General features: G+C 46.5%; 1 protein-coding gene across 1 annotated transcript in view; it reads right to left on the bottom strand.

Moving 5' to 3' along the window:
* The window catches only part of LANCL2 (LanC lantibiotic synthetase component C-like 2 (bacterial)), a gene marked incomplete at its 5' end in the record, with an annotated part of 39,744 nt that extends 13,100 nt beyond the window's left edge, over positions 1-26,644 (bottom strand). Inside the window, 5 exons of the mRNA XM_014946959.1 lie at positions 4,080-4,226; positions 6,032-6,179; positions 8,465-8,672; positions 12,351-12,468; positions 26,600-26,644. Of these exons, the coding sequence (XP_014802445.1) occupies positions 4,080-4,226; positions 6,032-6,179; positions 8,465-8,672; positions 12,351-12,468; positions 26,600-26,644 (666 nt within the window). The remainder of the gene's footprint in view (positions 1-4,079; positions 4,227-6,031; positions 6,180-8,464; positions 8,673-12,350; positions 12,469-26,599) is intronic.
* Between the last annotated feature and the right edge of the window lies 1 nt (position 26,645).

The following is a 26,645-nucleotide window of genomic DNA, read 5'->3' as shown; positions in this document are numbered from 1 at the left end:
TCTATTTTCAAGTATCCCACATACGCGCTCTTGATCCAAATACTTTGTATCACTTCATACAGTTTTAATTACTGTCTGCTTACAATACCCTTGTGAGGAGCATTTTTACAGCTACCGTGGAGACAGAGAAACTGGGGCACCAAGTTGTTCTCTGTCTTAACTGGAGGTGACACAGAAAGACTATGGAAGAACTGAGAATAGAATAGGGATCTCGAGACTCCCAGGCCTCTCTTTATACCTTAAAACAGAGGGAACACTCATAGGAGGAAGATGGTTTTATATTGCTCATAATACACACTTAAAACACAATGGGTTACCCGTCCTCTTTCCAAATAAATGAAGAAGAGTGTATGCAGTGGCATACCTGGCAAAAGTTAATGGAGAATAAAGTCTTCCATCATAAAAAAAAAAAACCAAACTCCCAGAAGCTATGGACTATAAATCTGCATTTCCAATTTCAGAAGCAAGAGCTGCTTCTCCAGGTAGCTAAACATCTTTGTACTACAAACTCATCCTTCGGTTGCTCTTCTGAATTTTCTTTCTCATTTCTTCTATTTAGTTGACACCCTTCCCAAAAGGAGAATCTATCCATCAACCTGCATGCTCCTGGTAAGTAAAGGTGGAGAAACCGAGTATCTGTTGGGTCTGCAGTTGCTCTTTGTTGGCATCCCCTCCTCTGCCAGCCCATTTCATAGTATTTTCCTAACAGAGCTCTCTATTTTTACGCAGCCTACACGACTTCTGGAATTCCTGCAAGCTGTGGGAACAACTGTAGAAACTGGAGCCTAATAACTGAGCTTGTTTTTTTTATAATAACTTGTCTTTGTTGCTGACTCGGCGTCATACGATTTCACCATTTCCCACCAGCTCCAGCACATTTGCATTCAAGAGGTGAGCCAAATGAAGGAAGACTTTCAATGGTTGTATTTTCAGTAACTTGAAAAAACCCAAAAGCTTCTATTTCACCTTAGCCAGGAAAGCTTTGCCCGACTTCTACCGACCAGGTCCCTCAACCACACTCCACCTCTGCACTCTTCTGAGCAGAATAGAAACCTTCACGCTGCTGATCAGAAGCCTGAATACAGATCAGCTTATCATGAAGAACTCCCCAGAGCTCATCAGCCCTCACTCAAGATGGTGTCCTGTGGGGTAGAGAGGCTCTGGGGGGCTCTGATTTCATGCTGCACCTCTGCAGCAGAAGGCAAAGCAGATGGACACCAGCACGGCAAGTCCTGCCCGGCACGTCTGTTCTTGGGAGGTAAACCTAAGAAGAGCAGAGCTCTTTACAAAGCTCCTTCTCACCTTGTTCTTCTGAGAAGATCCGAGTACAAGTGAGTTCTTTGTGCAAGCTGTTGAGGTTCCCAGCAAAAAGGTAACCTACAGGTATGTGTCCTGGTTCCCTGGCCAAGAGCAACGATATGCAAACACGCATTTTTGCCTCAGGGTTAGGGAAAGGGGCTAGGATTTGAGATTCCCTAGCTTTCACTTCAGCATTCCCCCTCTACCTCCTGGATCACAGAATCACAGAATGATTTGGAAAGGACCTCTGGAGATCATCTAGTCCAACCCCCTGACAAAGCAGGTCCACCCAGAGCAGGTCCCACAGGAACGTGTCCAGGTGGGTTTCAATGTCTCCAGAGAAGGAGACTCCACCACCTCCCTGGGCAGCCTCTGCCAGGGCTCTGCCACCCTCACAGGAAAGAAGTTCCTCCTCATGTTTAGGTGGAACTTCTTATGTTCAAGTTTGTGCCCGTTTCCTCCACTGAAAAAAGACTGCCCCCCTGGATGAGTTACTAAACACTGCTGAGCTCTTATTTTTCCAATAGTCTTTTGCAAATAAATCCAGCAACACATGTTTCCTCATAAAGGTGTACAGAAATGATGATCAGTGACCTTCATATCTAAGGTGCTATGCTGGACACCCTTTTTTTTTGTTACCAACCAGCCACTCAACAAACCATCTCCTGAAGCCTTTACTGAAAATACAGAAAAATTCTCCTCACTGGGCGTGGGAGGGATGGGGAAAGGATGGACTCCAATATGCCATCTTCTTCTGCAGTGGATGACTCAACTCTGCATGACTCACAATATTTAACGTACAGTGAAAAGGCAGTAATCTAATGCTGCATAAACAATGGCTTTGTGGTAATTCTTAAAAGCAGCAATTACCCGTAAAGAAAAAGATAGTTATGATTTTAACATGTAGCTTTTGCTTAAACCAAAAAGCACTTGTGCGATTATTTCTCCTATCGGCCTTGAATAGTAAATGAAGGATGGAGCCTTTAAAGAGGCTACTTTAAAGGACCGGATGTTTCTCAGAAAATCTAGCAAAGCCAGGGAAGGAAAAATGGAAGCCAGGAAGATGAGGGAGTCGAAAGGGGGGTGGACCACTGTGCTAAAGCAAGCAGGAAGGGAAGACCTGTTGGAGCGAGTCCAGAGGAGGGCCACGAAGATGATCAGAGGGGCTGGAGCACCTCTCCTAGGAGGACAGGCTGAGAGAGCTGGGGTTGTTCAGCCTGGAGAAGAGAAGGCCCCAGGGAGACCTTATAGTGGCCTTCCAGTACCTGAAGGGGCTACAGGAGAGATGGGGAGGGACTCTTTGTCAGAGAGTAGAGTGATAGGACAAGGGGTAATGGTTTTAAACTGAAAGAGGGGAGATTTAGATGAGATCTCAGGAAGAAATTCTTTGCTGTGAGGGTGGTGAGGCACTGGAACAGGTTGCCCAGAGAAGCTGTGGCTGCCCCATCCCTGGAGGGGTTCAAGGCCAGGCTGGATGGGGCTTGGAGCAACCTGGTCTGGTGGGAGGTGTCCCTGCCCAGGGCAGGGGGTTGGAACTGGATGGTCTTTAAGCTCCCTTCTAACTCTAACCGTTCTATGATAAGGGTGCAGTAAATCAGAGCAGCCTGAGGCCCCGGTTAGATGGTCACTGCAGAAGGTTAAGACATGCCTTCAGGTAGCAGAGCAGTAGCCACTTCCACAGCAGAGTCAGCAGCTTTACCCTGAGCTACCAGTGGAAGTGGTGTGAGCTAATGTGAAACAGATGGGGAGAAGTCACAGCATCTTCTGCAAATGAGGAACAGCTGAGCAGTGGCAACACCAACTACCAGCCCAGTCACTTTTGCAGTGAACATTTGTATGCAGCTTCAGGCTGTGAGGACGTACAACCCTTCCATGTGCCTGAAGGAAAGTCATTCTGCATGAGCTGATAAGAAAATTAACATTTACAAAGATGCCTAGACTGGCAGCACCTTTAAAAATGAGGAACAGCTACAATGCAAATTTTGCAGCTCTATAGCCATCTTCTATAATGAATCTTGATTCTGGCTCTTTTTCCAGATTGTATAACAGAAATAAGATACACAAGTCTCTTTTGAACAACTTCATAATCCTGTTGGAGAACCTCAGGGCAGGCAGGAATGGATTTAAATGTGGGAAAGAGGAGGTGTACAGGGCAGAGGAATCTCACTCAGGACAACAGGAAGAGGAAAGCAAAGGTCATAAGCACACTAAGGAACATCAGATTTTTGGGGGAGAAAAAGGGGGGATAAGGAGGAGGAAGAACATCTAAAGACTAAAAGCATGTTTAAGACTAATGTGCAATTAAGGATAGTCTTCCAAAAGCTCCGAGACAGTGAGAAAAAAAAGGTCACCAGAGAAGAGAGGAAGGGCATCGAGGGCAGAAGGCACCAGTGGTGTGCTCATGTGAAAAATAGCAAAAAATTGAAGAGTGAGAGATGGTGAGTAAGCAGGTATTTAGCTGGACTACCTGCAGGCACCAGAAGCAATAAGCATGAGGATGAGGGAAGGCACCTCACTGTCTCTGCTGAGGACAGGAAACTTCAGCTCCTGGCACACCGGCGCTCTGAACTCAAGGGTTAATTCACTCTAACACGAGGATACCCGAGTCACAGTTGCCTGAGCTGCCATCTCTGCACAGCTCTGGGCTGCAGAGTCTATCCCCAAATGGTGAGACCCCGACCCAGCACCACGCCGCACGTGCATGAAAGCTGGAGATAAGATCTGCTGATGCCAAGACAAGAAATGGTGCTTCACCCCAACCCAACAGAAGATGCTCTTACCTGCATGAGCATGTAATAGATCCCAGCCACGCCGTGGGCTGCTCCAACGTATTGCTTCCTGTGCCACTGGTACAGCAGAGGACAACGGTCTGTCTTCCGCTCCTCCTTTGAAAAGTTCTTCCCCGACTCAATAATAGCATCTATTACCTAAGACAGGCAACACACCAGTTCAATTGGAAAAGCAGCCCTGAGGAAAGGGACTTGGGGGTTCTGGTGGACGAGAAGCTGGACATGAGCAGGCAGTGGGCAGCTGCAGCCCAGAAGGTCAATCCCATCCTGGGCTGCATCAAAAGATGCGTTGCCAGCAGGTCCAGAGAGGTGATTCTGCCACTTTGCTCTGCTCTGGTGAGACCTCACCTGGAGTATTGTGTGCAGGTCTGGAGCCCTCAATATAAGAAGGACATGGACCTGATGGAGAGGGTCCAGAGGAGGGCCACAAGGATGATCAGGGGGATGGAGCACCTCTGCTACAAGGACAGGCTGAGGGAGCTGGGGTGGTTCAGCCTGGAGAAGAGGAGGCTCCGGGGAGACCTAATAGCAGCCTTCCAGTACCTGAAGGGGGCCTACAGGAAGGCTGGGGAGAGCCTGTTTAGAAAGGCCTGTAGTGACAGGACGAGGGGCAATGGCTTCAAGCTGGAGGGGAACAGATTTAGACTGGAGATCAGGAGAGGGTTCTTCACCGTGAGGGTGGTGGAGCACTGGAACAGGTTGCCCAGGGAGGTGGTTGAGGCCCCTTCCCTGGAGATATTCAAGGAGAGGCTCGACGAGGCCCTGGGCAACCTGGTCTAGTTGGGGGTGTCCCTGCTGACTGCGGGGAGGTCGGACTAGATGGCCTTTGGAGGTCCCTTCCGGCCTGGACAACTCTATGATTCTATGATTCTATGAATTGAACTCGGCTGTTGAGGTAGAAATGGAATTTTTCCTAAGTGATGGAATCCTTTCTATTTCTAAGAGTAGAAATTTAATATATAAATATTTCTAATCATAGAATCATAGAATCACAGAATGGTTTGGGTTGGAAGGGACCTCAAAGATCATCCAGTTCCAACCCCCCTGTCCTGGGCAGGGCCACCAGGTTGCTCCAAGCCCCATCCAGCCTGGCCTTGAACCCTTCCAGGGATGGGGCAGCCACAGCTTCTCTGGGCAACCTGTTCCAGTGTCTCACCACCCTCAGAGTAAAAAATTTCTTCCTGAGATCTAATCTGAATCTTTTTCTTCCAATTTAAAACCGTTTCCCCTTGTCCTATCATTACACCTCCTGGCAAAGAGTCCCTCCCCAGCTCTTCTATAGGCACTCTTCAGATATTGAAAGGCCACTATAAAGTCTCCCTGGAGCCTCCTCTTCTCCAGGCTGAATCTCCCCTCTTTCAGTTTAAATCCATTACCCCTTGGTCCTATTGCTCCACTCCCTGACAAAGAGTCCCTCCCCATCTCTCCTGTAGCCCCTTCAGGTACTGGAAGGCCACTATAAGGTCTCCCCTTCTCTTCTCCAGGCTGGAACAATCCCAGCTCCCTCAGCCTGTCCTCATAGGAGAGGTGCTCCATCCCTCTGATCATCTTTCTTCCATGTCTGCCTTCTTTGGTTCTGGTATTTGCAGAACAGTCGTGCATCTTCCCCACACTGAATTCTCCTTCTTTTCACTTGAACACTTACACACTTCTGTATTAAGATTTTGGTAATGATTTCTCATCCTCAAAGGCTCCAAAACTAGTTACGTCTTAAATCCATTTCCATGCCTGGTCACAGACCTACCTGCACTGGCCTGTCTTTATCCCAGCTGGGCAGCAGAGAAAGAAAGAAAAGATTGGAGGGACAAAAAAGACTGAGATCCCAGTTCTAGGTCCCTCTCCTCTCCACTATCCCTCTCTCAATCCCTTCGGTTATGCGAAGGAGTGATTCCAGTTCAAGCTAACTGATGCTGTGGCACTGGAGAGAGAGAAAAGCACCTTACCTCTTTGATAACAGACTGTGGGACGGTGTCTGGACCAATTTCAGTATTCAGGTAGAGCAAGGCATATAGATAACCTGCTCTGCCATAAAGCAGCTCGTCTGGAAGTTCGGCATCTGTGCTTATGACTGTCCTTTGGAGCTGCAACAACCTGCATCAGACAAGGAAGGTGGGGGGAGAGAGAAAGAGAGAGAGAGCATCTTCTCTAGAGACCATTCTGGACCATGTATTGTAGGCCAGAAGCTGAAGCCCCACCACATCCCCAGTCCAGCCTTACACACAGGAGCTCTGCAGAGCTCGCCCATCCCTCACTGGCAACTCAAGAGCCAGAGCCAGGTGAGTATCAGTGCAACTATCAGGTTTTTGTGCCTACAGACACAGATGTAGGGGTGCAGGGCTGGATGTGGCTGGAGAACTGCTCCAACAAATAGGGAGCACCACGCAGAACCTCTGGGAATCTCACCTGAGCAAGGACCCTTAAATGGAGATGTGCAAGAGGAAAATAACAGCCACAAGAACTCAGCACCACCATTCAGCGCTCCCCCTCCCCAGATAACAGCTTGTCTCAAATGTTCAGCAGCTCAGGTTTGAAAAGGGCAGTGCTGTTATGCACAGTGTTTCGTCTGCCTTTAGTGATGAAAAAAAAACCCCTTGGGCTGGCCATCACAACTCTCATATGCTCTAAAGAGACTCCCTGCTATCACTCCACTGGTCCACTTCAGAAGTGAGGTGGAGCAGAGATCTGTTTTCCTGCCCTCTCCTTCCCCGTCTCTTCCTATCTTTTGTGATTAAATTGGCAATTAGATGAAACCATGGAGATGATCACATTTTAAATTCGGGGAGAGGGCAAGACAATCAGGATTAAGACTAAATTCAATTCCCAGATGCCCCCCAACAGCTATTACTCAGCAGAAACGTTAGGGCTACCATCATGCTGGAGCAAAAACACTGACTCCAACAGCTTGTTTATGCTGTCACTCCTTAATACCAGGGAAAAGCCACTCACAGAAAAAAAAAAAGACCTTTCTGTCTAAGTGTCCACTGTTAAGTTTTATTATTCAAGTCTAAAAATGGACAACTATAAGGTAAGGAGTTAAAAGTGCAATAATAGATTATATTTTGACATCTATGACGTACCACTCAGCTGGTGTCATGAATATATTTGTAAACAAAAAAGGAAGAAAAGGAACAAATAATCAAAATAACCTCCTTGTCAGTCCTCCTCCTAGAAATGACTTTCCAAGCGAAAGCGGGACGAAAAGATTTACTGCTAATCTCATTTTTGCTATACTCATGCTGCACGCCTTACAACGCCACTGCTCTCCTAGCTGCATCCAAAATGACATGCCCAAGTCTACTGCCAGTTCAAACAGCAAAAAAAAAAACCAACCAAAATACAACCCCAAACCTACCACCCACTTCGAAACTGAAATATTCATTCAGGAACAGCAGCAGAGATCAATCACATGAAGATTTCAGATTAGAAAGAGGTCTATTCTATTTCCAAATATCAACCCGAATGGAGATGGGGACACAAGGCTAGTCCACAACTTCTGGCAGCCCGAGGCATGCTGCTGGACACAAACCCCACAGAGCTCCAGATCTTCCAGTCCTCACCAGGATAGCAATCAGCTCCCTGCCAGCAAAGGGGCAGTTGGTTCTCTCTACATCTAAAGGGGATTTCTCAAGACACAAGGCTAGTCCACAACTTCTGGCAGCCCGAGGCATGCTGCTGGACACAAACCCCACAGAGCTCCAGATCTTCCAGTCCTCACCAGGATAGCAATCAGCTCCCTGCCAGCAAAGGGGCAGTTGGTTCTCTCTACATCTAAAGGGGATTTCTCAAGACATTTGTTACATTTAGATTACTTTGAAAGCGGCTGGAATTTTTTCAGGCTACCCTTCATCAGCTCTGACCCAATTAAAGCCCTTGCCTTTGATGGTTCAGCAAATACCTCCTCTTTGTTTTATTAAATCTTTGTTACGTATCAATTTGATGTACCGTGTCTCTGCCTGGATGTTTCCAGATCCCTGCAGTGTACATGTTCTGTAATGAATCTACAATTAAGACCCACTCTTTAGAGGAAGCATCACACACTGCACAAGCACTACATATTGCCTCTGACAAGCGTGCGGCTTTTGTTAAATGTCACTTCAATGTGACAAAATCAAAACGTGCAGGCACTACAGATATGCCCAGGACATCCTGTTCTTACAGTGATAAAGGACTGGAGATAACCCACTAAACACAAATCAAGTGTAAGCCAGCTTTAAGAAAGATAAAGCCTATTTTGTATTCTTTAACTGAAAATATATCAGGGGAGAAAGTGCCTCCGTTTTTTAAGCCTGTCCTCCAAAACTCCACTCGCTAATGTTACTGAAACCACTGCTCTCTACAAATGAAGGGCATGGCTTTTTCCACCAGCAACCACTTACTTGGCAACACATTCTTTAGATTCGCTGTCATTTTTCAGCTTGTGATAAACCACAGCCCCCACCGCCAGCGGCCCCGCGTCGCCGCAGAGGAAAGTCACTCTTCTGCCATTCAGGTTGCGAAGGATTCTCTTCACATAATCGAGAGATCGCTGCAAATGGCTCTGGTTTTTCGTGACACGGTACAGTTGTAGATATAAGAGGGCAATACCTAGAACAACCACGTGGAAAAAGAGAGAGTTTCATTTACTTTTTTCCTTCTAAGCGTATCCTACTCAGTGCCTCTGAACCAGTAATTCAAATGAGAGCAGGTATTTGGGAAATTAAAACGTGTCAGTCAAGGGTCCCCGCTTATACAATGGGAAGGCATCAGGCCATCTATTTTGATTACATTTCAATTTGGATTGTGACCAAAAAAAAAAAATAATAAAAATAAATCAGACTCAAGCCCAATGGTAGACTCACAATTTGCAGAGAATGATGAAAATTCATGAATGAGACACCAACACGTGGTGAAGAAATCATAGAATCATAGAATGGTTAGAGTTGAAAGGGACCTTAAAGATCATGGAGTTCCAACCCCCCTGCCCTGGGCAGGGACACCTCCCACCAGACCAGGTTGCTCCAAGCCCCATCCAGCCTGGCCTTGAACCCCTCCAGGGATGGGGCAGCCACAGCTTCTCTGGGCAACCTGTTCCAGTGTCTCACCACCCTCACATTACAGAATTTCTTACAAATCTCTCATCAAAATCTCCCCTCTTTCAATTTAAAACTATTACCCCTTGTCCTGTGGCTCCACTCCCTGATAAATCACTGAAGACTCAAACACTCGGGCTAACGAGCGCATGTATGACCAAGTACATTGACTGTACAATACTCATCTATTACATGCAAGAAGTGACTTAATTTCCATTTGATTTGTAAAAGGATCTTTTGATAAGTTTTCTTCATTCAACTTGCCAGGTTGTTTTTTTTTTTTATAACCTTTAAATGTATTTCACAATAAGATTATCAGCTTCTACAAATTAACCTGGGTTGTAAAAGCCAGAAAGCAAACAGGTCCTCAGAGAACGCCAGAAGGTAATATCAAGCTTCACTCCATTAAACTCATTACATAGTTTTCCATTAAAACAAAACCAAACCAAACCTTAGAAATTAAAATACCATGCTGCATGGTCATGCTCGTTTCTGAACAGGGAGAGTACTCTCCTGAGCCACAATGAAAGCCCAATACACACAAGCCCCACTTAGGTCCACAGAGAGGGCACCTAAGGGGTACAAGAAGAATAGCACCATGAGAGAGCTGGTACCTCCTCAGATGTTCTCCGGATGGGCTTTGATAAGGTCTTTCTAGATGAGTCCATGAGGAGAGCTGCAGATTAGCCCAATTCAGCAGCATGGAAACTTGGGGGCTATTTACTGGGATTTCTGTAACTTTTTTTATGTTGCAACAAACGTGTAGATATTTGGGCTTGACCAAAGGATGATCAGAAAAGCAGCCATGAGTTCCAGTTCATCCAATACTTCCTTCCTTGTTACAATGGCTCCTCTAAGATGTCTGGCACATGAGAAGAACACATGTTTAAGCAAGATGGACTCTAACATGAGTGTGACGTGCCAGCAGTATGTGAGCCCACATTTTAAAGAAGCTTCACAAAGCAGAAGCTTAGGACTGGACTGCCAGGAAGGTTTGTTTAGACTTGGTACATCGCAAGTAGGACAGTTGTTCTCAGCATTCCTTTCACCTTCTGATTTGCACACTAGCAAGATGCTGCAAGGAGCAAGCCCAGGGAGAAAGTATTTACACTAAATATTTTAAAAGCCAGATCGTTTAAATATTTTTATTCATTCATTGCCCCGGGAGCCTTGAAAGAAGTTTATAACTTGGTAAAGACGTAGCTGGCGATCCTTCTAGAGGATGGAAAAACCCCACTCTCATTAGACCGCGTTGCTTGTTCATCTATGCTCTTGTTTCAGCTAATGATGGCTGTGTTACTTTTAGCTTGTGACTCATTTTCAGCAGGCTCTGGCTTATCAGCCCTAACTTCAGTTGTCAGTCACAGTGTCAGAACACAGCTCCCCGGGAGCCCAGAAAGCCCACCACTGGAGATCTTCTGCACTCACTTAGCAGCCACTCAACTTTCAGACCTCCAAACACATCTACTCTTTTAAGTCTTGAGTTGTCTAAAACTTCCCCACCCATCCACCCACAGCACCATCTGTACCTAAACATCAAGAAGAACGCGAAGAAATGTTACCCTTTCGTTGCCAGAATTAAATCTGAGCACGGGCAAAGCCTGGAGAGTTTTTCCAAGCTGCTCCCCCTCACGACATAAGGATAAAGATAAAAAAAAAACCAGACCTCCTCAGGGCACATTTCAAACACGCTGTGCTAAAAGCCTAAGTATGCCTGAAGCGTGAGCAGAGCAGGAATAGAATATGCCATTGTAATAGCAAAGTGGCACTTCAGATACATTTTGGCAGCGTGAAGAGCAATGGCCACATCAGGCTTGACAACTGGAAGCTCTACCGAAAGGATCAGAAGAACCCATTCTGATGTCTGTGAATGTCTGGAGAAGGAAGATCTGGGTTGATAGTAAATTATCCATGAGCCAGCAATGTGCCCTTCTGGCCAAGAGGGCCAATGGGATCCTGGGCTGCGTAGGGAAGAGTGTGGGCAGGAGGTGGAGGGAGGTCATTCTCCCCCTCTGCTCTGCACTGGGGAGGCCACAACTGGAATCCTGCGTCCAGTGCTGGGCTGCCCAGTTCAAGAGAGACAGGGAACTGCTGGAGAGAGTCCAGTGAAGGGCTACAAAGATGATGGAGGGATTGGAGCACCTCCCTGGTGAGGAAAGGCTGAGAGAGCTGGGGCTCTTCAGCCTGGAGAAGAGAAGGCTGAGGGGAGACATTATCTACATTTACAAGTGTCTAAAGGGTGGGTTGAGGGAGGATGGAGCCGGACTCTTTTCAGTGGTTCCCAGTGACAGGACGAGGGGCAACGGGCACAAGCTGGAACATGGGAAGCTCCATTCAAATATGAGGAAGAAATTGTTTTGGGTGAGGGTGGCAGAGCCCTGGAAGAGGCTGCCCAGGGAGGGTGTGGAGTCCCCTTCTCTGGAGATCTTCAAGCCCTGCCTGGATGCTCCTGAGTGATGTGCTCTGGGCAACCCTGCTTTGGCAGGGGGGTTGGACTGGATGGTCTCTAGACGTCCCTTCCGACTCCAACAATTCCATGACAATTCCATGACAAGCATCAATGATGCAACGCAAAATGAACGATGGTCCCTAGCAATAACCAGAGCTTGCACATGCCTGTTTATCTTCAGGAACTTCACGATCTTGCAACCCCACCTCCATACTCCCCCTTCCTCACACGTTCATCTTACCATTTTTGGACTGACAGAACAAGCACAGCCAGACTATCCATATTCCAGATTTTAAGGCTCCAAGCTCCTGGGAACAGAACATCTCCCCACTACCTACCTCCCCCCGCAACCATTACAAGATGTTGTTACCATTAGACAACTACTAACTAATAGTGAGTTGAACAGAAATAGGTAAAAAAAATCAACTCATTTTAAGAAAACCTTAAAGAAACAGGAGGTAAGCAAAAAGAAAGAGCAGCCTTAGAGAATCCAATCCTTTTGCAAGACACAGATCTCCATATACAAAAGCCAATTATCTCTCTGCAACTTTGTTTGCTGAAGCCAATGGAAGTCATTCCAGACAGTAGTGACCAAGGGTCCAGAGTTAAAAGAAACCAACTCACACAAATGTCTGTATCAGAGCGTTTCTGCCACTCCTGTGAGAATACCAGAACCTCCTCCTGTGAATAAACCCAATTACATCCTTTAACAAACACATTTCACTCAAATTCTAGCTTTCTCACCAGTCCAGCCAGTATAGGCAGAGCAGTCATGTGGATCTGCCGTCTTCAGCCCTTCCTCCATTTGTTGCAGAAGGTCCTTGATTTTTGCCTGGATCCGTTTTGAGAACTGAGCGTTGACCTGAAAAGAGGAGACAGAGAGAAAGGGAGCGAGTCAGGAAAGGAAAGAATCCAAGAATGCAAACTGTCTGCTCCACTTTCTTGTTTGGGGAAAAAGAAACCACCCAAAACCAACCAAAAAAAAATAATAGTGAGGGAATAAACACTACGTACAGCAATCAGCAGTGTCAAGGTGGTTCATCTTAAGTGTGTCATACGTAATGCATTCTGATTGCACATTAGAGTAAATTACGAGTTGCCACATTAGACAAAAATTATCTGGGGATGCTTTAAAGTCACATGAAGAGCAGTTATGGACACTGTGACAGTATGTAATTATATGCTGCCCCGTATCTCAGGCTCTTAATACAGTAAGCAAAGCTTCTCTGAGCTGAGTAAAAGGTGAACAGAAGCAAACAGAAGACAACCATCTGCTGCCACTCCATGGGCCAGCAGTCCATTCAGGATCCTGGTACCAAGACCATGTTATGGACAAACACAGCAGAGTGAACCGACAAGCCCCATGTTACGGATGCTTGCTCTCATCACAAGGTCCCTGCACACCCCCCGTGGCACTATGGAGCAAGAAACAGCTAAAGGAAAATAAATGCTCATATTTGAGACAGTCAAGTCAAATTCAAGCCATCATCTATGATGATCTCAACCAATATCATCCATGATGAGGTTCAAAAAGGCCAAGTGCTGGGCTGCAGGCTGGGGGCAGAGTGGCTGGAGCTGCCTGGCAGAAAAGGACCTGGGGCTGTTGGGCAGCTGTTGGCTGAACAGGAGCCAGCAGTGTGCCCAGGTGGCCAAGGTGGCCACCAGCATCCTGGCCTGGATCAGGAACAGTGTGGGGAGTAGGACTTGGGAGAGCAGGAACAGTGTGGGGAGTAGGACTCGGGAGAGGATCGTTACCCTGTACTGGGCACTGGTGAGGTCTCACCTTGAGGGCTGGATCCAGTTTTGGGCCCCCTCCCACAAAAAAAGGAGGTTCAGATTGGAGATTGGGACAAATGTTTCCAGGGAAAGGGTTCTGAAGCCTTGGACTGGGCTGCCCAGCGAAGGGGTTGAGGCCCCATCCCTGGAGGGATTTAAAAGCCGGGTTGCCATAGTGCTTAGAGACATGGGTTAGTGATGGGTTTTATCAGAGTGAGGTTGATGGTTGGACTAGATGATCTGAAAGTTCCCTTCCAACCCGGACAATTCTATGATTCAATGATGTATTCACATTTTCTTCTTAAATCCAAGACTTTTTTTTTGCTGTCCCAGTTTGTGATTGCCACACAGAAGACAAGTCGCATAAATACCCTTCCTCCTCCTCCTTTCTCTCTCCTCTCCCCCAAACACTATTCGGATCGACATGCTTTTTCATGAGAGGAGGTTGTTAAATGCAGTGACTTAGTAAAGAACAACTACCTGAAAGAAAGAACTAGACACAAAGAGGACAAATAAAAGTAGCTTGGCAGTTTCAGCTCACACATGAAGGTGGATTGAAACAAAACTTTTGATTTTACACATTGCTTGCTTTTACTTTTGATCAACAAAAGTTTACGCAGATGCCATATATGAAATATAACAGAGGATATACACATCTATATTTATGGTTTTTTTTTTTTAACTGCAGAAGGAGAAATTAGTTTATTAGAAAGGTAAGTTCTTGCTTGATTACAAGACATCCCAAAAGGGAAGGGTTCAGCTAAATGCCACCTTGGATGCCACCATGTAATTGATTACTCCAAATACACCACACTTTGTACTCTTGTTCAGAGCAGAACTTCAAATAAGTATCAGTAAATTCAAACATCCATTAAACAGATTCAGAAATCAGAAAGGCAACAGGAATTAACACAAGTCCTTTGACACACCAGAAGTCTCCAGGGACAACAGTTCAAATCTACTTTATGACAGTAGGATAGGGAGGGAGAAGGAAATTGTGGCGTTTTATCTCATGTCGCACACATACCACTTCTAGGAAGGACCCCTTAGCCTTCTTCAGTAACTCCAGAAATAGCAACCAAACACAGTAAGCACCTGATGGCTATTACTCTTTGGCCTTAATATGGCATTAAGCATCTTTTTGTGAGGAAACTGTACTCAGTATATACAACTCCCTCCCCCAACTCTTCGAATAGGTAGACCTGCTCTAGGTAGACCCACTCCAGTGGGGGGGGTTGGACTTGATGATCTCCAGAGGTCCCTTCCAACCCCATATGATTCTATGATTCTATGACTGGTTCAGTGAAGTCTTAACACAAAGCAAAACCTGTCCCAAGGGCAGGGCTTCTCTCCTTCAGAAGGCAGCTATTGCCAAGGCATATGGTGAAACAGCGTGAGGATACCCACGCGGATGCAGCCAGGCACACAACTCAGCTTGTCTGACAAGAGTGACCTCAGGTTTCCCACTCCTGCTTAATTTATCTACCACACATCACAAGCAGGCTGGGTATCTGCGTGTTCTGACAATACATCTGCTGTTACCAAAGCAGGATTGATTTTTTTAAATTTTTTTTTTTTTTTTAATCAAACACCAGATGAAATGACTTAAGAGGCAGGAGGAGAGTACTAGGACAACAGGACACCTGGCTTCTGCTCTGAAACCCTGGCTCCATACAAGTAATTTAGCTCAGGTTGGTATATCTCTCTAACGGGGATTGTAACTTACCTAGCTTGGAAAAGCACAGAGGAAAGGATTTAAAAATAATCATTATAATTACTTATCAGCCCAAACAAAATTACTCCCAAGCTTATGCCAGCGTGAACAGGTTGTGAGTGGTGACAAAGTTTTCCCCAGTTCTTCCACCACGGAGGAACTGGGGAACTTTCCCCTTTTCCCCCCCACCCCGGTTGCTCTGAAGCTTTCACAAGCGAGCACTGTTCCTTTGATAAGATTCCACTATAAGCTTATAACAGATGCTTACGCGCACTAGAATAAATTAATTACATAAAGAAATGAATGTTGAAAGGTAGCTTTGGAAGATTTATAAAGCTCCTTCAAGGAATCTTATAGCAGCATTACAGCTAAGCATAAAGCACGCTAATTCCTGTTGAGCGCAGATTGATTTTCATGAGAAGTGTATTCATTTCATGAGAATGAATCCAGCTGGTGTTCAGCCTCTTCCACAGGTGACCTGTTATTCCTGTAGGGACAAAAAAAACCCAGGAAGCCTGACCTCTGATATCCAGCATCACATTTACTCCTGGTTTACAACAGACTGGGTGTCTGAAGGACACCAGAGTATCTAGCTCCACCTAGATGGGAGCGTCGACCTGCTGGAGGGTAGAAAGACTTTGTAGAGGGATCTGGACATGCTGGATGGATGGGCCGAGGCCAATGGGATGAGGTTCAACAAGGCCAAGTGCCGGGTCCTGCCCTTGGGTCACCCCACAACCCCCTGCAGCGCTACAGGCTGGGGGCAGAGTGGCTGGAGCTGCCTGGCAGAAAAGGACCTGGGGGTGTTGGTCGCCTGTGGGCTGAACAGGAGCCAGCAGTGTGCCCAGGTGGCCAACAGCATCCTGGCCTGTGTCAGGAACAGCCCCCTGTATGGGGCACTAGGGAGGCCCCATCTCGAGGGCTGGGTCCAGTTTTGGGGTCCTTCCCACAAAAAAGCCATTGAGGGGCTGGAGCGGGTCCAGAGAAGGGCAACGGAGCTGGTGAGGGGTCTGGAGAAGAAGTCTTGTGAGGAGAGGCTGAGGGAGCTGGGGGTGTTGAGCCTGGAGAAAAGGAGGCTGAGGGGAGACCTTCTGGCTCTCTCCAACTCCCTGAAAGGAGGGTGTAGCCAGGGGGGGTCGGTCTCTTCTCCCAAGTCCCAGGCGATGGGACAAGAGGAAATGGCCTCCAGTTGCACCAGGGGAGGTTCAGGTTGGAGATTGGGACAAATGTTTCCAGGGAAAGGGTTCTTAAGCCTTGGACTGGGCTGCCCAGGGAAGGGGTTGAGGCCCCATCCCTGGAGGGATTTAAAAGCCGGGTTGCCCTAGTGCTTAGAGACATGGGTTAGTGATGGATTTGATCAGAGTGAGGTTGATGGTTGGACCAGATGATCTGAAAGGTCCCTTCCAACCTGGACAATTCTATGATTCTAATTCTATGATAGAAAAGCCTCTCTCCAGGAATTCAACTGCTGCATGACCCCTCTGCTGCTGCAGGAAGAACAAACACTTTCATCCCAACCACTGCTCAAGTTTTAAATTGGCAAAACAAAAAATGAGAGCTTATTCCCCTTTTTATACCCAACAGAACCCTGTCCCGTATTGACTATGGTAAAAAGAAAGGCTCGTTCCCAGCATGAAACAAAAGGAGTGCAGAAAAATACAAATATGTCAGTTTTGCAGATCATTTAGTGATTTATTTGAACCATATCACTTTTCCTGTTGCAGTGAGGCAGTATGCAAAGCTACATCCCAATCCAAAGCTGCCTGAAGCCAACAAAAATGTAAGGAATCTAAGGGTATATATAACAGCACTCACCCTTGGCACTAATGACACGGTGTCCAAATTATGCTGTCCTCGTCAGCTATACCCATTTCCCCTCTCTCTTCTCTTTCATGTGTAGTGTTCCTAAAAAGAACTTAAATCATCTTCTTTTGTAAACCTAGCACTAAAACTCTGCACACACGTTATAAAAAAATACACCGTGATGCAAATAAAAATCTCCTAGAAGAAACACACATCCCACTTGCAGCTGATATTACAATAACATACTGATTCTTAGTGACCTGCTGCTCCATTACAGCCACGTCCAGCTTTAGAGATGTGGCTTTAAAACCAACCAGCCCCAAGAGCAGATGAGGCAATGAGCAGCTACTGCGTTATGTGTTTCACACCCTGATTTCTGGTAGCTCAAAAGCCTTGCGTGCACATTTGGACTGGGTATCACGTTGCTTACCTTAGTCTCACAACACAACTGTGAGGCTTCATGGCACTCTTTTTGTGTTTAGAAGCAATACCCTGGTTGGACAGACCCAGGATGAGTTATCTTATTTGCCTTTGTCAAGGACATTTAGATACTGAGGTGTTTTTCCAAAACACTTCTCAGCATTTTTTTTCATCATGACGCATCTATGCCAAACAACCTGTGCAGACTCACGGCAGGACAACAGAGACCTGATCTCAGCTTCTTCACAAGCTGCCCACGTACCAGTCTTTCTTGCCACCACCAGCTCCCAAAACAACCCATCTTGTTGTTAACCCTATTTTACTTCATCAGCTTTTGGAGGACTGATGCTACGTTCAGAAACTAGTCTGAGGAAGACAGAAATTGATTCTGCAGAAGCAGCGAGGTGATGGCCCTGTATGCACAGTGCTACCTATCAAACAAGCAAAATAGACTTTTATTTCATATCATCTCAGCAGGTTTGTTGGCAACACCAAGCTGTGTGGCACGGTCAACATGCTGGAGGGATGCCATCCAGAGGGATCTGGACAGGCTTGAGAGGTGGGCCCATGCAAACCTCATGAAGTTCAACCAAGCCAAGTGCAGGGTCCTGCACCTAGGACGTGGCAATCCCAGGCACAAATACAGATTGGGTGGAGAATGGCTGGAGAGCAGCCCTGAGGAGAAGGACTTGGGAGTGCTCATGGATGAGAAGCTCAAGATGAGCCAGTAGTGAGCGCTGGCAGCCCAGAGAGCCAACCCCATCCTGGGCTGCATCAGGAGAAGTGTGGCCAGAAGGTTGAGGGAAGTGATTCTACCCCTCTACTCTGCTGTGGTGAGACCCCACCTGGAGTACTGTGTCCAGCTCTGGAGTCCTCAGCACAGGAAGGACATGGACCTGTTGGAATGGGTCCAGAGGAGGGCCACGAAGATGATGAGAGGGCTGGAACATCTCTCCTATTGAGGACAGGCTGAGAGAGTTGGGGTTGTTCAGCCTGGAGAAGAGAAGGCTCCGGGGAGACCTTTAATGCCCTTCCAGTACCTGAAGGGGCTACAGGAGAGATGGGGAGGGACTCTTGATCAGGGAGTGGAGCAACAGGATAAGGAGTAATGGTTTTAAACTGAAAGAGGGAAGATTTAGATGAAATACCAGGAAGAAATTCTTTGCTGTGAGGGTGGTGAGACACTGGAACAGGTTGCCCAGAGAAGCTGTGGCTGCCCCATCCCTGGAGGGGTTCAAGGCCAGGGCTGGATGGGGCTTGGAGCAACCTGGTCTGGTGGGAGGTGTCCCTGCCCAGGGCAGGGGGGGTGGAACTCAATGATCTTTAAGGTCCCTTCCAACTCTAACCGTTCTATGATTTAAAAAAAAAATTGACTATATTGTTAGTGATGAGTGGAACAGGAGACATAACACGGTGCTGGGTTTTCCTTCAGCCAAAGTGCATTTTACAGAGAAGAAAACACAGCTCAAGTTGGCATGGCAGCAAGGACTCATTCCAAAACCAAACTCGCATAGAAGACTGCACGAGGAACACGACAGACACTGGGGAGGGAGAAGGGGCTGGGGGACGACTCACAGCTCTACCCAAACGAGAAATCCTGGCCACACTGAAATAATTGGGAGCTCTGCCACTGACTGTCAGGGAGCCAGGTTTCCCTCCCACGCGCTGAGGCACGGGTTTACCGAAGCGGGATGAGGTCTCCTGCTCACCTCCACAGAGCTCCTGCAAGAGCAGACCAGAAGGAACGGCACTAAGATCTCACATGTCAAGGTCAGCTGGGAAGAGACCCGCTGTTTTATATAAAAAAAAAAAAAAACCAAGTTTTTCATTTGTTTTTACCCAAATCAAAAGACTGTCACAACTTTTTTTTTCCCTTCTCTAAAAATACGAGATACTAAGAAACCTCATCACCCAGCCTCCCAAACACTTTAACACAGCTCCCTCTGCTACTACTCGGTTAGGTCCTTCCAGAAATGAATGCCAGTTCTGCAAAATCACATGCTTAATAAATGATTTGAAACACTGCTGCCTGGAGAACATGTTGCTCTGTTTCTTGGTGATCTGGCACCTACCGCCACATGGAAAAAAAAAAAAAAAAAAGAAAAGAAAAAAAAAAGGAGAAGGGAGGGAAAGGAGGAGAGAGAAATCAATAGCTGTAGGCAAATTACTACGCTGCTACAACAGGAATAGGTTTTAAATGCAGACATCAACCTATCTCAGAGGAGATGAGGGCGTGAAAAACAGCATTAAAAGGTAATCCATTCAAGTTACAGAAGGAATTATTTAAAGCATGTAAGAAATAATGTGCCTCTAACGTATTTGTGTGTAAAAGGAGCTATTTGTCTCATTGGTGATTAGGTTGGAAAAAAAAAACCTAAAGATTTAGATCACCATAAAGAGTCATCAAAAAGCTTAACATGATAAGAAAAATAAACATGATTAACAGACTGTCCTACGTTTTGGGAAACAGGAGGCTGAAAATCACCGGTCCTCTAGGTAGCCTATCACAAGCCTGCTACTTCTTGAAAACCAAGAAAATAAAGTAGAATTTAAATTCACACACTAAACAGAGGTCTCTACCCTTGCTGGGACATTTTATGGTGGCCCACAAGTTGTATAAAAACCCTAAAACCTCTACTAATACAGTCTAAATCATTTTGATGCACATACTGAACTTGCCAGCATTATCAGTGTTGTGCAGTTCAGCCCCGAATATAATTTCTTTCCACCAGAAAATGAGCACCTGTTATTGCCCGTGCCCATGCAACCAGCCAGAACGAGAACTCATTAAACTATATAGTCTGCAAGATAAAACTAGAAAGTGGCGGCGTGGAGGGATGCGAGACAATTTAATCACATCTTGGGTTTCAATGATAAAAAGTATCTTCATTCAGAACTGGATGAGTAAAGCCAAACAGAATTAAACATGCAGTTATTGTCCTGAGTAACAGCAGAGGCTTTCAATATTTACAATATTTTATTACTCTGCTGACTGCCTTGAATTAGTAATACGCAGTGAAATTCAGTAAAATGATATAGTCAATTTTGACCAAAGCTCCCCAAAAGAAAGACAAACATTCCTTCAACAGAAACATGATTCGCAGTACACAGAATCCTCTATTAAAATAGAACACATCTGAGAGGAAGTGCCACAAACACACAGGTCTGCAAGATAAAACTAGAAAGTGGCGGCGTGGAGGGATGCGAGACAATTTAATCACATCTTGGGTTTCAATGATAAAAAGTATCTTCATTCAGAACTGGTTGAGTAAAGCCAAACAGAATTAAACATGCAGTTATTGTCCTGAGTAACAGCAGAGGCTTTCAATATTTACAATATTTTATTACTCTGCTGACTGCCTTGAATTAGTAATACGCAGTGAAATTCAGTAAAATGATATAGTCAATTTTGACCAAAGCTCCCCAAAAGAAAGACAAACATTCCTTCAACAGAAACATGATTCGCAGTACACAGAATCCTCTATTAAAATAGAACACATCTGAGAGGAAGTGCCACAAAATGCCCAGTGACAGGACAAGAGGAAATGGGCACAAACTTGAACATAAGAAGTTCCATTTCAACATGAGGAGGAATTTCTTTGCTTTGAGGGTGGCAGAGCCTTGGAACAGGCTGCCCAGGGAGGTGGTGGAGTCTCCTTCTCTGGAGACATTCAAAAACTGCCTGGACAAGATCCTGTGCAACCTGCTCTGGGTGGACCTGCTTTGGCAGGGGGTTGGATTAGATGATCTCCAGAGGTCCCTTCCAACCCCATATGATTCTATGCTTCTATGAAAACGGCCCAAAAAACAGTGGCAATCTCCAGAAATGCAGCTACCCCTGTCCCACAGCTCCAGCAAACAAGTGGGAAGACACATTCGCTGGCTCTAGAGGTTTAATTTTGCCTCCAGTGCAACGAGTGGTTTGAGATCAGTCCCAGAAGAGAGAGAGCTTGCTGCTCTCAGCGAGACAACTAAAGTGCCCACCGAGGAAATCCAGTAAGTAGAAAAAAAAAAATAAAAAAAAACCCCTCAGGGAGGGGAAGGAAAAATGAGGCAATTTTTTTTTTCTGCATATTTTAAAAGAGGAAAACGACTGAAAAGCAATGTAAAGGAATTATCGGAACTCACAGGAGACAGAGAAAACACCAGGAAACTAAACATCACTATATCACCCAAAAGATAATTTAAGCAAATAGGCTGTATCCCTGTCACATGATAATCTTTGCCAATAAGCAAAAAGCTTATTGCCAGCTAAATAGCCATTTAAAGCCATTAGCTTTAAAACAGGTTCCCTACAAGGAGTTCCCTGCAAAGCCTAATGAGGTACATTGCATACGTTCGTCAGAACACACAACCTTCTACTAATATATTAAAACATCATGGCAAGTCAGAAAAAAACTTATCAAGAAAGAACTGGACCAAAAAAGAAGTTACCGTCTGGGCATCCTAGTGACCTATCATTAAGTCTCAACCCAATTTCAGTGCTGGGGCTGGGATGTGACAACATCTTGATGCCAGGGGTGCTCTTCTTGCAAACACAAAAAATCCACATGAGGTTGCCTCGGCACGGGATTGCTCCCACCTTCCCCTGGATGAGTAGGTAAAATCAGCCTGCCTTTGGTTCCCAAGTCACCGGTGTGAAGGTGGCTCCTAAATCACACCCGATTACACTGTGGACGTAGCCGCAGAGCTGTGGTGGCTCCAAGGATGGTGGGCAACCCAAGTCATAGAATCATTGAACGGTTGAGTCATAGAATCACAGAATGGTTAGAGTTGGAAGGGACCTTACAGATCATCATCCAGTTCCAACCCCCCTGCCCTGGGCACCAGACCAGGTTGCTCCAAGCCCCATCCAGCCTGGCCTTGAACCCCTCCAGGGATGGGGCAGCCACAGCTTCTCTGGGCAGCCTGTTCCAGTGTCTCACCACCCTCACAGCAAAGAATTTCTTCCTCATATCTCATCTAAATCTCCCCTCTTTCAATTTAAATCCATTAATCCTCGTCCTATCGCTCCATTCCCTGACAAAGAGTCCCTCCCCATCTCTCCAGTAGCCCCTTCAGGTACTGGAAGGCCATCATAAGGCCTCCCCGGAGCCTTCTCTTCTCCAGGCTGAGCAACCCCAACTCTCTCAGCCTGTCCTCAATAGGAGAGATGTTCCATCCCTCTCACCATCTTCGTGGCCCTCCTTTAGACTGTCTCCAACAGGTCCATGTCCTTCCTGTGCTGAGGACTCCAAAGCTGGACACAGGACTCCAGGTGGGGTCTCACCAGAGCAGAACAGAGGGGCAGAATCACCTCCCGCGAAATCACCCATGGAGCCAGATCCATGAACAAGCCATCGCCACCCCTTAGCAGCAAGCTCTCCTCACCTTTTTTCCCCAGGAAATCCATTACGGATCTGTAGCTCTTTACCACACAAAGGTTTTGATAAACAGTTTCTGAGCCAGGACAACTGGCTGCCCCTGCTTTCTGCAAGCCTGTGCAGACCTCCCCATTCTCGGTCTCCCACCCTGATAATTGCCACGTTTAATAGGTGAGTTTATAACTAGAGTTGCCAACAATGCAGGGGAAAACTATGAGAAGAACATCTGCTTTTCAAACATTAATACATCCCCCAGTAAACAATTACAGTGAATTAAAAATTAAATTAAATTTAAGAGACAAACTGATTTTCCCCGTGAACTAGGGAATATGCTTTGTTCTGAGTCTACAGCTGTTTATTCAGTTCTCTGCTTCCCTGACCATTTACATTTCCATTTTGAAAACTTTTGGACCCCTTTGGGAAATCTTCTATAGGTGCTTTTTCAGGCTAAGGTATCGCTATGGGATCCACATCAAAAGGAAAAGGGCTACAGGGTATATATTCAATTGAAAGATCTGTCATTTTTTTAAACACAGACTTACATTTAAAATTATGCTTCTTATTAATCTAGAATTAACGCTGTCTGAGGAATTACTACCTTCAGCTTTCTCAGACAAATTACAGAGGTAATTCAAGTCCATGATACTGTCACAGTGAAGAAATCTAGTGAAAAAAAAAAGTGGATTTCAAACTACATGTGCAGAGGGCCACCATGATAACTGCAGTGTTTACTGCCACTATTTTTACGAAGGCAAATCAGCAGCTCCAAACTTTGTTTTCTCTTCTCCTGCCCCCATACCTTCTGGATTCCTGAGCTGTACCTCACACCTACAAACACCCGCTTCCATATGCGGCACTTTGTCCCCATTGTCTCACATTCCAGGCAACGACTTGAAGAGCTTCTCCTCCTTTTTATCAGCCGGATGAGTTTTAGATGGCAACCCTGGCAGCTTATGAAATCAAAGGGAGGGATTAATAATGCATTGCCTTCCATGACAACGGCAGAGCCCCGCACACCTCACACCTCTTACCTGAGTCACCCAGTGCTCCCCAGATGATGGGGAGGGGAAGAGATGACGCAGGGTGTCGAGGGCTTCGGAAAGCTGCTCTCATTTTCAGGAAACCTGCACTGCTGTGTATAGCGGTTTAGAGAAGAGACTCCCTAACCTGTGGAAAGTCCTTTCGTCTTCACTGGGGCTTTAGGCAGGCAAAGACATTTCTCTGACAGGACTGGAGCCTGTTATATGCAAAAAAAAAAAAAATCCCCACAAACCAAAAGCCGCAAAAAAATAGCACCCCAAAATACTCATCAGGAAGTCTCATAGAAGTCAGGATAGAACTAGGACTGGCTGCAAACACTGCAAAGTATATAAATACATATAAATATACTTATAGCTGTGTTCTATGCCAGAAATATGTAGGACGATTCCTCAGATTTTGCAGATGCAGAAATAAAAGAAAACGTACACTTGCATCTGCCTTCTCCTATGAAATGCACAGAATTAGAAAAAATTCAAAGCCCACTGAAAGTTGCTGTAGTTACATCACTTTAATGCGGTACAGAAGATGATTTTATTTTTTTTTTTCCAGAGGAGCTTCATACTTTTGAACGTAACAAAGGCCAGACGCTGCCTTTATCAAACACACAGCTTACACAGGTGCTCAAAGCTATCTCCTGAACAAAGCTGCACAAATAGCTGCCAACTGCCACACGGCAACAAAGAACATCATCCACCACTGGTGCCAGAAAAAAACCACATTTGCACCCACTGTAAAATAGCACACTCATCTACGGCAGAGCAGAACAGACGTTTCATACGTGAATATAGGGCTAGAAAATCTCGACTCATTTCAGCTCTGCCACAGAAGAACATCTCTGAATTTGGATTCATTCAAGAATTAAATCTGAAGTGAATTGAAGTTGAACTATTCAGCAACACAGCTAGCATTATCTAAAAAAAACATTTAAGTTCACCTTCCGCTGATACCAGTTCTCACTTTGCAAACCTGTAGTCAAGATCAGCAGTAAATGAAGGCTTCTTTTCTCTTTAAAACAAATGGGCATGAAGTGTGGGATCTAAAGCAGGTACGTAAGGAGGATGACTGGCCTACAGAAGGCCTTTGAAGAAAGCTCTTGGTATGTTGTTTAATTGGTAAAAAAACAATATATAGCTATAGCTGTTCTACCATCTCCTCTCTGTCTTCATAGTTCAACTCGTCACACTTGCATGTTTTATACATACTAAGCCAGATACAAAGGAACAAAGAAATCACAGCTCTCTTTCACACAGAAACAATTACCTTTACCAGCACTGAGCATACTACCAGGGATTTTTTTTGTAGAAACAAAGCAGATTTCACTGAAGATGACACCCTTGCTTTTTTAACAGTTTTAACAGTGCCAAGTTCTCCTTCTGACGGCTGCAATTAGCAGTAAGATACCAATCCCCCAAAGTATTCTCATTTGTGTGCTGTCCCTAGCCACACACAACTTCACAAACCTCCGCTGCAACAACCAGTGAGAACCTTCACTGCCTGGGACTGATGGTGAGCTGATGCTGTCCTGCTCATCCTTACCACGCTCGGGGAGGATGCTGCTGTCACTGCTGGGCATCACCATATCCTCCTCCCACCCTAGTCAAGGTAATTTCTGATCACCACAAGCAGGGAAAGACGGAGCTGAGATTAAAGGCTCTCCTTTATTCACAGTGGAGCAAGTTAGGAAAGTTAGCTTCCCACCCCAGCACTTCTTGCAATGTCACCACGCGGTGCTTTTCATCCAAAAGATGACAGAAGCAGCACGGTGCTGAAAGACGAGGCTGCTGAGGGGCTACAATGAGAGAAGGTCCCCATAATTCTGGTATTCCTTCTGCAGCTGAAGCCAGCCCGCGTGCTAACAGGCCTGAACAGTTTCTGTGCTTAAAGCCCAGAATGCAGGCAGCAAGCTGCCCAACCAGCAGCATGTGGTGTCGATGAGATAAGCGGAGCAGGAAGGACCGCGAACGTCGTGTGACCGGTGCCACCACGCAGACCTTCTGCTGGCCTGAACCAGCTGCCAGGTGCCTGTCCTGGTGCTCCTCCATCCATAAAGATGGAGAGATGGAAAGTACAGGAGAGCCGGAGAGGGACTCTTTGTCAGGAAGTGTAGTGACAGGACAAGGTTTTAAATTGAAAGAGGGGAGATTTTGATGAGAGATTTGTAAGAAATTCTGTAATGTGAGGGTGGTGAGACACTGGAACAGGTTGCCCAGAGAAGCTGTGGCTGCCCCATCCCTGGAGGGGTTCAAGGCCAGGCTGGATGGGGCTTGGAGCAACCTGGTCTGGTGGGAGGTGTCCCTGCCCAGGGCAGGGGGGTTGGAACTGGATGATCTTTAAGGTCCCTTCCAACTATAAGCATTCTATGGTTCTATAAACGTGGGGGGATGTCAGTAAACACCTCAGAACAGTCCAGCATCACCTAAAGCCTGAGCGCTGCTGTCAACCTGGGGGGGAGGCAGGGAAGAGGAGGGGGCACTTGTCTTTTCTAGAAGAGCTCGTCTTTTCCCTTCCCTGCCTGCCTGCTTGCTTTGGCGAAACTCGGCCACTTGTACGCCGCGGGACAGGGCCGCCCCGGCAGCGCTCCCTCCAGGCCCTTGCACTCATCGGGGACGGAGGAGGGCGGGGGGGGGAATAAACATCTCATGGCGGTCACTTCCACCCACTACGAGCCCAGCTGAGCTCCGGCGCCTTCCCCCAGCCCAGCCCGGCCGCCTCTCCCCTCCCTGGGGAGCCCTCCGGGGGTCGTCCCCCCGCTCTCCCCCGAGCGCGGCCGGCGGGCAGGGGCGGCGCGGCCCTCCGCTCCTCTCCTCAAGGGCCGCGGCCAGGCCGCGGGCCCGCCCCGCCGCCACCGGGGCCCCGCCGGAGGCCCCAGGACTCACCTTCCCGTCGGCGCCGAAGGGGAGAGACTCCTCCTCCGTCGGCAGC

Source organism: Calidris pugnax, unplaced genomic scaffold (genome assembly GCF_001431845.1).
Source record: "Calidris pugnax isolate Ruff unplaced genomic scaffold, ASM143184v1 scaffold71, whole genome shotgun sequence".
In the NCBI taxonomy this organism is placed as follows: Eukaryota; Metazoa; Chordata; class Aves; order Charadriiformes; family Scolopacidae; genus Calidris; species Calidris pugnax.
This window is presented reverse-complemented; position numbering and strand designations above follow the sequence as displayed.